The sequence below is a fragment of the Salmo salar genome, chromosome 11, assembly GCF_965601325.2.
Source record: "Salmo salar chromosome 11, fSalSal1, whole genome shotgun sequence".
In the NCBI taxonomy this organism is placed as follows: Eukaryota; Metazoa; Chordata; class Actinopteri; order Salmoniformes; family Salmonidae; genus Salmo; species Salmo salar.
Window position 1 is genome coordinate 15,881,901 of NC_138301.1, and position 10,987 is coordinate 15,892,887.

The 10,987-nt window shown below is 40.2% G+C and overlaps 1 protein-coding gene across 1 annotated transcript; it reads left to right on the top strand.

Annotated features, from left to right (window-relative positions):
• The first annotated feature begins 267 nt into the window (after positions 1–267).
• LOC106562055 (G1/S-specific cyclin-D1) lies at positions 268–7,684 on the top strand. The gene is made up of 5 exons (XM_014126599.3): positions 268–782; positions 2,167–2,382; positions 2,759–2,918; positions 3,968–4,116; positions 4,258–7,684. The coding sequence occupies exons 1-5, from the start codon at positions 585–587 to the stop codon at positions 4,411–4,413; spliced, it is 879 nt and encodes a 292-aa protein (XP_013982074.1). The 5' UTR covers positions 268–584; the 3' UTR covers positions 4,414–7,684.
• The last annotated feature ends 3,303 nt before the right edge of the window (positions 7,685–10,987 follow it).

Here is a 10,987-nt window from a genome sequence, read left to right on the forward strand (position 1 = left end):
GGTGACGAGCAGAGAAGCCGGGGCTATTCTCTGATGGCTTTTTTTAAACAGGAACGTTTCAAGAATGTGTCTATACCGCCCCCTATCAAAATCGGACCATTTCACATTCATCTCTGCATAACCAACTTCCCTATACCGACACTAGCCTTACATCCCTCCTCCCTCAAACCCCCACCACTCAGCGTCCGTTCTCTTCACCCCCTCCTGACTCCCCTCGGCTGTATAGGCTACGCCACCCAGAATACTGGGACCTCCCATTTCCATACCTATAGGAGTGGATCAGCAGCGATTGGAAGGACTTGGGACTTTAGAGGGGTAGTTCTTTAGAGTCATCCTCCTCTCGCTATAGACTCCTTAGCTCCGCTCTCTCAGACTCGCTGTTGCTTTGATCTCCTCCTTAACAACAGTTAACGTCATCGCATAACCCTCTGAAGGAGAGTTTTGTCTCGAAGCGTGAAGCTCTCAGAGGGCTACATTTTAGGAACAGCAAGCAGCATCCACGGAGCCTCATTCACTCCTAACAAGAAGCACCTCTTTTGATTATTTATTCAGGCCAGAAAACGCAAGCTACTACCGCAAAAGATATGGAACACCAGCTGTTGTGCTGTGAAGTGGAAACCATCAGAAGAGCTTACCAAGATGCAAACTTACTAAATGACCGAGTTCTACAGACAATGCTCAAAGCAGAGGAAAATTACCTTCCGTCTCCAAATTACTTCAAGTGTGTCCAGAAAGAAATAATACCTAAAATGAGGAAAATTGTGGCTACATGGATGTTAGAGGTATGTATATTTATGATGTCTAAATGTATTGCTGAAAAGTTTGTCCAAACACTAACCATGCCCTTTGGACGCAATGTATTGAATTGGTCGTTTAATGCTTCGTACATTTTATACTTCACAAGCATGATCGTTCATATTATGTAAACATATTGACATGTAGTAGGCTAATGTTTCATTTGTGTACGGTTGTCCAAGTAGGCTAAAATAGATTTGGAACACGGTTGTAGCCTATCGGGCTATTTCCCACGTATCGTGTGTGTTCAGTAATTACAACACTAGCAATGTAGCTGCTCGATTATTTTCTTTGTCGGCGACTTATTTAATGTAATTTTGTATTTAGATGTAATTTCCCCCCCAAAATTAATAGCAATGTACACGTATGCAGTCTTACTCTTGCCAGTATTATGCGCCATCTTTGTTGTCGTATGCGTAGGTTTTTAATATAATTAAAAATATTTAATAATGTCAGCTATGACAGTAACTCAATCAGCAAGGCGAAAAGTATATCTTGGGTATGCATGTGTAATCCTGTCGCATGGATGGCGAAAAATGATTATATAAAACCGTAAAGTTTTGTTTCGGCTTACTAATCAGGCTGCTGTTGCTGCAGTTTTATGAAGGTCGCTCTGGAAACATGATCGTTTTCACAAAAAATGTAAATAAAAATGCTTTTTAAATGGTCGGATATGATACTATATCGATTAATCAACATTTACATGTAGTTAGAGATTGAGTCTTATGTCGACATACATTTATTATTAATTTCAGAAATTGTGAGTCAGCACAAGATCTAAATGTCGCACGCTCCACGAGAAAGAGCGTTGACTTGTAAATTCAATTGTTTTCATGTGTTTACTATGAAAATTCGACATTTCATGAAACTATCCGATAAGGTATACCATAAGGATCATTTACATGCTAATTTGACAAACCGGGACAATTTTTACATATTTTTTATTCTTTTTTGAAAAGATGACGAACTAGAAATTTAAGGGGAAAGTTGCATTGACGCCACCTTTGTGTCTTTCCAAGAAGCGACTGAAAACAGCCTAAATTCTCAACTATTTCAATTTCCGTTTTAATTAGACCTAAGCAACTTTCAGCTTTTCGAAATACATGATTTTATGTTAATTGCATTGGCAGACTATAGCCCACTTTGCGCCACCTGAAGCCTATAATTAGGCCATAGCTATTGTTTTAAGGACAGCCTTAAGGAATAGAAGGATAATTAAAAAAATGTGTTGTTGTCATTACAGTATTTCGTTTTCACTTATGGGCAGGCCTTTTTATTGGTATATACAATCGACCTGAATGCACTTATAGGCCTATATTATAGGCTACTGTAATTTGAGGCTATAGACTAAATTGCTGTTTTCACTTCTAGGTCTGCGAGGAACAGAAATGCGAGGAGGAGGTTTTTCCCCTGGCTATGAACTACTTGGATAGATTTTTGTCTGTGGAGCTCACAAATAAAACCAGATTACAACTCCTGGGAGCTACTTGTATGTTTTTGGCCTCAAAGATGAAGGAAACGGTCCCTTTAACTGCAGATAAGTTGTGCATTTACACCGACAACTCCATCCGGCCCAGCGATCTATTGGTAAATGAGCAATGTCAATCTTCTAAATAGACACTCTGTATATGGCTGTAGTTATAATCCATTTAATATCGACCAGACAATTGTAATGTGCATTTTCATAATATAGGCCTATAGTTAGCCTACTACTTGTCTTAGTTTCTCTTTGACTGGATCTAAATCATTATTGCATTTTTTGTGTGTTAATTTCAAAGAAAGTTTGCACCAAAGAACATTTGGTTTCTTATACATTTCAAAAGGTAGTCTACAGCGGTGTAGCGCAATGACATGACGAGGGCGACATCTCCCTCTAGTGGATAACGTAAAACGTAGAATAAATTATGTGAAGCTACTTGTGAAGTTCGATTGTCTCATTGCGCACGTCTGTCTTTTTTTGTAGCAAATGGAACTACTGACTCTAAACAAGTTGAAATGGGATCTAGCATCGGTAACACCACACGATTTCATAGACCATTTCCTCTCCAAGCTACCAGTCCATCAGAACACGAAGCAGATTCTGCGCAAGCATGCCCAGACATTCGTGGCTCTCTGTGCAACAGGTAGGCCCACGCATGAACCACCGGTTTCCTGTCACTGCGCCATAACCACTTTTTCAGGGACCAATGGCTAATATATGTTATATTTTGTCTGCATTTTTCCCCCCACTTGTCAGGATAACTCTTCCTTCTTGAAGGGCCCAGGTGGCCAATGGTCAATGTAAATGGTTGGGGGTATGGGCTCTGGTGCAGGAATGAGTGTACAAGGCCTAACATGTTTTATGGAGGGTGTCTCAGTCACTGTATAGTGTGGACAAGTAGAGGAGGTACTGGAATGGAGTCAGTGATCTCTTTTTCTCCAGATCAGTTTCATGTGATTATGGGTTTGCTTCTCACATTGCTTTGTTGTTTCTCCCGAAAGGCAGGGTTTGCTCAATAGCTTTTGAATCCGTTGTCACTGGGGTATGTTTTAGGGCTATTGTGGAAATGAAACAGGTTGTGCTGTCAATGCATTCATTTGTGAAAATATATCTACTGCATGCATGGGGGGGTAGGGGGGGGGGGGGGGGGGGGGTAGGCAGGCAGTCAGTTGGGGGATGGACACTGTCCACTCTAGATTCATGGTCACCTTTCATGCACTTGGAGTAGGAAGTGGGGTGCTAACCTCTTTAGAGGAGATCAGCTCAGTGGGGTTTAAAACTATAATTTATATGGGGGAAACGGGTGGGAAAGAGTGGTATTTCCTTTCTTCTTGGAAAAAGTTTTGAAGTGATGTACCCATTGAATGCGTGTGCTGGAAGTACTTTTGTACCTGATCTATTTTGTCCATGAGCTAGATTTATTGTTTTTGGAAGCGTGTGCATGCGCACCGGTGTCCTGTCAGTGGCTGGTCGTGAAATAAGGCACATTCAGGATATTGTGAGTGGAAAGGAGCAACAGGATATCCATTGTCCCCTACATCATTATGCCACAGCCTAGAATGGCCTCCCTCACATAACCTCCACATTAATCCTATTGAAAGCTCATGTGTACTATTTAGTCAATGATCTGTTTCAGATGTTTTGCTTTACGACATAAGTACCTACCGTCTCTTTCTTTTGTCTTCCCTGTAGATGTCAAATTCATTGCCAACCCTCCCTCCATGATCGCAGCGGGCAGTGTGGCAGCAGCGGTCCAGGGGCTGTACTTAAAGAGCAAAGATGGTGCACTGTCATCTCAGAACCTAACCAACTTTCTGTCCCAAGTCATCAGGAGTGACCCGGTACGTCAAACACAGCTCCCCGGGCCTTTACATTGCACCATACACATGCTTGCATTGACTATTTGTCACAAACCCTTTCGCTACGATTGTCTTTCAGATATTTTGCTTCATTATGCTGACAGTATCTCTCTCTCCTCACAGGACTGCCTGAGGTCATGTCAGGAACAGATTGAGTCTCTGCTTGAGTCTAGTCTGAGACAGGCACAGCAACATAATGTCTCCACAGAAACAAAAAGGGTAGATGAGGATGTGGACCTGTCCTGCACCCCTACAGATGTGAGGGACATTAACATTTGAGTGGCATCCTCTGCATTTTTGGGGAAATATTTTTGAGGCTCTGGCCTTACCAAGAGGCCATCTGGGAAAAGAGGACACCAGCGCACCCTCGAGTCGTCACCCTCTGAACACCCTCTGGCAAATGCTTTTGTGCCACACCTGTTACGGTGCCCCGGCCTGTATGGCCTCCCAGTGACGTGTGGCCGCCCTCAGCCAGGGCTGTCAAGGACTGAACACCTCACTTTTCTGAGACCACCAGTTTTCCCTCTCACTCTCCCATCCTGCTCAAGACCTAGACAAGGATGATAGCAAAAACGAATTCTTATGGAAGATGCACAACTATATGGATGAAACGAAAACATTATAGTTTGTGCAAGATTAAGCCACAGAAATATACATTGTTACCACCCAATGTTGAACTAGGATTTTTAAATACCATAGACTGACTTTACATGCTTACTTAAAACATTCAAAATAACAACAAGTAGGTATTTTTCGTCTGTCTAGGTTTTTTATTTGAAGTATAAATTCATTTATAAAAGAGAAGGGGCATTTTTGTTCTCTAATAGATAGGCATTTTGCTTGATTTCAAAACTCCCCTGTTTAAAACAACAAAAAATATTTGCATCTAGGCATCTGTGTATCCCTGCTTGCTTATGCGTTTAGTCACTTTATTATATTGTCTAGACTTCTAAAGAAATTCTGAGCCCCTAGTTTTGGCCTCTTCTCTTTTTAACTGGGTTGTATAACTCAACAGTATACTTTTAGTATATATTGCTCTGTTTTTATTGTTTAGATGATTGTGGATTGCTGGTGCTGAGGTTTGGCAAGTAAGTTCATTCAATATAAGGACATTTACTTTATATTCAATTAGGAGTAAATTGAATGAACCAGCATTGTTTGGCTGTTGATTTGTGACATATTTTGTCCTCATTGCCACATATGTACATATTTCAACAGCTAGCTATGACACGATAAACTAAAATCTAGCATTAATTGCAAACCTTTACCATGCAATCCACAGTTTGGAATTTTTTGTGGTTATATCTTACTTTCTAATACCATTCCATTTTTAAAAGCACTTTTAGTCAGTTTTTTTCTGACTCATAAAAAAAATCACATTGAAAAAAATGGAATGGAGTGGAGCAGGTCTCTTTTAACTATGGTGTTATGTGTATTACAATTTTGGGTACAAGTCAACGCAGCCCAGCAGCGATCCTGTGTGCCCTTGATGTAGAAGGGTATTCTTTTGGAGATTGTTATGCCACAGTTCTTACAGGAGGGGTCTATAGTGAGACGAGCATTGTGTCTGGCATGTTTCAGCATCCTGTATCCCATCGCTTGAACGGCATTGAAAACACTAAAATATCAAACTTGAAAGCTAAAACAAAGATTTAGGTTGTTTATTGCATATTTTCCTATTGGAGCCAGTACAGAGTAGAAACAGGATGCCAAAGTCTGTCTCTATGTAACATTTTGTACACAACTATTTACCATGGTGCTTAACACATGCCTGCCCTCCAAGTCATGTATGACTGTTTTCTCAATGCAAAACTGAAAGAAAACACCATAGTTAAAATGCTGTTTAGAATATGTGTAGTTGCGGGGGGAAAAAATACAAAAAAATAGTTTTGGTTTAGAGATGATTTTGCACAAACCTGAAGACTTAGGCAAGCCACAAAAACATAGCCTAAGATAAGAGGGAAGGGTAACGTTGAAAAGTGGGAGTGGGGAAAAAGGGAGGCAGCAAGTTTTTGTTGAATTGCTGAGTTAAGGTGTTTGACTGTATATTGAGAAAAAGATGAGACAACAGGATAACGGAAGAGCACACTCCTCCTTTTGAGCTGCTATGGAGGAATTCCCAGCAAAGTGTAAAACAAAATGAAAAATGACAAAAACCAATGCTTTTTCTCCTATTGTTTGCTGCTATTTAAAAAATTTTTTACATGTAAATGTCAATATACTGCCATGTAATAGGTCTTTAATTTTCTATGAGAAAATTGTTGACATCTTTGTTTTTGTAGTTATGTCATCAGTTTTTACTTAATATGATTTCAGTGCTATTCCAAAAACAGGGAAAAGGAGACAATAGACATGGTTTTTATCAACAATACCTCATACTACAGTCAAGATTTCTTTAATCTATTTTTTTTTTTTTTTTTTTACTAGTTTGTTCAGTGGCTGATAGTCCTGTTTTAAACTGCTAATGGTAATGCATTGATCATTATCCAAATGGGTCCTGATGTGAGCAAGTAACCCGGATTGTATAACTCTTGAGTGTTAAGCTGTCTCATTGAAAGAGTCTTTATCCCCTTTAGGCTCCTGAAGGCCCTCCTATTTTATATTTATATAACATTTGCTTGAGTTAAAGCCCGTAATGAGTTTATTTGAGTTTGTTAAATACCAAGCCATAGAATTACTTTCAAATCATCATGCCGTTATTCCACACAGTTCAGTTCATGCTATTCCAGATATGTTGTCCTCCAAGAAGCATAGCATATTTATGTGTCAACTGCACAATAAATGGTAAATAGATTTAAATCTTGTAACACTGCAGTTTTTTTCTTAACTGAACCGCTACTGGTACATTGAAGCCAAAATAATGGGCTACTGATATTGTTGGCACACTTCCATTTGACCCAGACATCCTTCAATCAGAGTTAATGAGTGTGAGAGCCAACAGTGGTTCACTTAGCCATAGACATGATGCTGCTATATGTTCTGGTTGTAGATGTGAGGTAGACCTAGTTGTTGCCTAGTATTTGACAAATGATGTTGCTGCAAGCTGCTCAAATTTCTACTCGCTAACACAGGACCCAGGATGGAATTATTGTTTTTCTATCTAGTGTAAGGAATACTTGTTACCTCAAAAAATGGAGAGTAAAAATAAATGTTGGTGCCCCTGTGATCAACTAAAGATGACATTACATATTTTTGTCATATTAAAAAATTGTTGTTAGTAAAAACAATCTTTGTCCAAACATTAACAGAATGTGCTACAGTGACCCCCCCCCCCCCAAAAAAAAAGCTAAATGGTCAGCTTTTTACCATTGCTTCTATTGTTAATGATGGTCGGGTAGGTCGCCCCTCTTACTGAACTGTTTCAGGATCTGTGTTCATTGCAATGAGTCAAAGGTCATCTGGGGTCCATGAAAATAAAGCAAAGATTCTGAAATGTCTGTTTTGTGTAACAGTTGCTGGTCTGAAATGCACAACCGTTTACTTGCAGATCCATTCTATAAACATGATTTGAACATCAAAGTAAACCAGAATTAAAAGTGGATTAAATACATCCTGTTTTGTCTTTTCTTGATGGGAAAACAAAAAAGAATGTTCATGTCTTTTACAATGTCACATGATACATATTTCTTTCTAAAACAAAGTTATTGTATTCCATAATCACACCTCAGTTATGATCAGTAATCACCCATTTTGAATAGGAAGTTATAGATTACTGACAGTGACTGAATAGTTTTACAAAAAAAGCAACATTGATATACATAATGATATTTTCCAAAATCTAAAGTAGAAATGCTTTGTGGGACTAATGATTACCCATGCTATTGGTTAAAGCATGAGTGCGTGACAGTACTCATTGATTTATTATGCATGGAATTCCTTTGATCAGGGTTTTCTGTAAAGAAAAAGGTGTGAAATCCTAATCCTTTCCCACAGCCCTGCAATCGTGAGCTGGACAAACAGTGGATAAAGGGTTTCAGCACATAAGACAATGCGGCACCAAATTCCTGCTGGCACACAGACATCTCTCGCTCTCTCTGAACATCATGCAACAAAATGCATCTTATAGCATTTGTAAACTAAAGGATTAATTAAACTGCAGCCATATTGCTCAGTATTTAACAAGCACCAAAACAACTATCATAAAATGCCTAATCTAACCCTGGGTTATAACTGTTTTACTAATGATTTATTAACCCTAGCCTTAACACTAGCCCTAGCTTTAACCTGTTGATTTTATTGTAAACTTTTTACATCCATATCTGACCAATCAGATCAGCTCTTTGGCCAATTATCAGCACTGCATTTTATCACTGGGGAAATTTTCGTACGCATCACTGCATTTTGTATAGGCTGGGAGTCCCTGACTACAAGAAGGGCCCAGCACTGGCTACTTTTTGTATATAAAGTTGTTCTTCAGAGACTCTGCAACAACCTCAGCTCACGTATTAACTGGAGATCCAGCAATTTTCAGACCCGCTCCCTGGACTGGCTTGTTCTGGAGGTCCCGCGGGTACCCTTCAGGCCACCTTAAAATTAGACTTGCTTGTCTCCATTGGACAGTTTAGATTGCGTTTTAGGGAGGTGATATGTGAGAGTTGTGATTGTTTTGATATTATTTATTGTATGTTCATGTTTTGTATTTATTAAGGATCCCCATTGGCTGCTACTTTTCCTGGGGTCCAGCAACATTAAGGCAGTTATATGCAATTTCAAATATTACATTTTAATAACACTTTTCACAACATGTTCACAGGGCTCCCTTGCAAATGAGACCCTGGTCTCATTGGTGACCCACCTTGTATAAATAAGTAATTTACAGATAGCCAGGGGCACACTCCAACACTCAGACATAATTTGCAAGATAAGCATTTGTGTTTAGTGAGTCTGCCAGATCACAGGCAGTAGGGAAGTCTAGGGATGTTATCTTGATAGGTGTGTGAATTGGACCATTTTCCTGTCAAAATGTAATGAGTACTTTTAGGTGTCAGGGAAAACTACTTAAGTAGTTCTTTAAAGTATTTTTACTTAAGTGTAAAAGCAACTGATTGTTGGGTACTGTAGGTCACAATAAAATGTCAAAGGCTTTCAGATGGGCCAGAGTAAAGAAAAGATGGTACACACTGGTCTAAGGCCCTGGGAATTTGTGAAGGAACTCTGGAGTATTTCACATAAAGGTTCGCATTAATACGGTGTCCTCAGCCTCTGACATCTTAGCACTTGCGGTTTCAGAGGAAGGATCCACATTGCTCCCCAAGTGCCATCAAAGGGTACAGGGATTGACTCATCAGGACATGCTACCTCAGTGTGGTATCCTTTCAACATTTTTACCCATGTCTGTAGCTGTGATGCAGTGCAGACCTTCATAACTGAGAATTAGGCATTTCTCACTCATGCCATGAGCAGCTTGTGACATCATGCATCAAGGTCTTTTAAAAAGGTATGAAATCTCCTGACTTTCACCGTGATACATATCAACATTAAAATATTAAATTGAGTAGCTGATTCTTGGTGCCAAGATTAATCGTAACTGAATGTTCAAAAAACAAAAGCATGAAAATATATACTGGCATTCTTCAGACATACTGCATAATGGGCTAGACAGCTGTTAAAACTGAGCTCAGATAGCCTATAGCCATCTGCCTCCAGGACTGGAATGGGGGGGGGGGCATATGAGGCACCCAGGCAGGGTAAAACTCTATGCCACCATTTAGTTTGGGGCTTTTTCCCCTCGAAGTGCCTGGCGGTTGCATTTGTCACGTCTTCTTTTCATGTCACCACTCGCCACCTGCTCCAGAAATTCCAGAACATTCTCTAAACCCTCCAGTGCCCCCATATCCCTCTCTGCCTCCTCCCTTTCCTTGGCCCCATCCACTCTGCTTGCCCAACACAGGGAATCAAAGAAACAGTGCTGCTACAGCTTTCATTCACTGGCATACCCCCTCTCTCCCTCTGTTCTTTTTTTGCATTGGACTCAAACACACACAAGTAACTACGAATCAGGTCAGACCGCACAAAGATGAGCAGCGCACTGGCAATTCCTTCTTCCCTCCAGCTCATTTGGGATTTATCTGTCCCCCTCAGAAGGTGCCTCGGGGCAGTGTTCACCTGCTGCTGCACAGTGCATCAACCAGCTGCCACTGGCCCCCACCTGGTTTTGTCTATCTGAATTTTTATCCTTACAGCGAATAGAAAGGGGGTACCACGAACAAAAACAAGCGCTCCGCAGCCCCTGCCATCGCTGGTGCCTCTTGATACCATTGTTACAGCCAGAGGCCAATGCCACACATGACCCAGGAGAAGGGGCCGAACATTAACTGACTGCTAACCACCAGTGAAATGAGGCTGAAAGGCCCAGTGGTGGAATTTCATGGGGATGGAGTTGGTTAAACAAAACCAACAGACAGTGATTGCTTTGTGCCTCTGGCAGGTGAATCAACCCTCCTGTCATACTGTAAAGTCATTTTACAAAAAAAGTGGCTTAGAAACACATACCTCAGTTTGTATTGCATAGTAAAGAATTGTGGTTTTGATCACTTATTTCATACAATTGTGAGTTTAATTAATGCGTGTAAACGAATACACCATAGCTGATGGAGGAGATCCATCTCCATACTCTTATACATTTTCTCAGCCTGAGGAGCTCACTAAAACATGGGTGTGATATTTTTCATTGACCACACAGTGGGGATGTTGAAGTTTATGGCTATCCATATGACTTCCTACTACTTGATAATTTCAACCACTGAAATGATGTATCTCCTTGTGACCATTTATATTTTAGCAAGTGCGAATAGAAAAGGAAACAAATGTATTGGGATATTCTAACATACATACATACTTCACAAGTATTTGA

What these genes read in the sequence shown, in the direction of transcription:
- LOC106562055 (XM_014126599.3), top strand. Translation starts at nt 585, where the DNA reads ATGGAACACCAGCTGTTGTGCTGTGAAGTGGAAACCATCAGAAGAGCT. An exon ending in CGTGGCTCTCTGTGCAACAG is followed by an intron (nt 2,919 to 3,967) that starts GTAGGCCCACGC and finishes TCTTCCCTGTAG; the next exon opens with ATGTCAAATTCATTGCCAAC. An exon ending in AAGTCATCAGGAGTGACCCG is followed by an intron (nt 4,117 to 4,257) that starts GTACGTCAAACA and finishes CTCTCCTCACAG; the next exon opens with GACTGCCTGAGGTCATGTCA.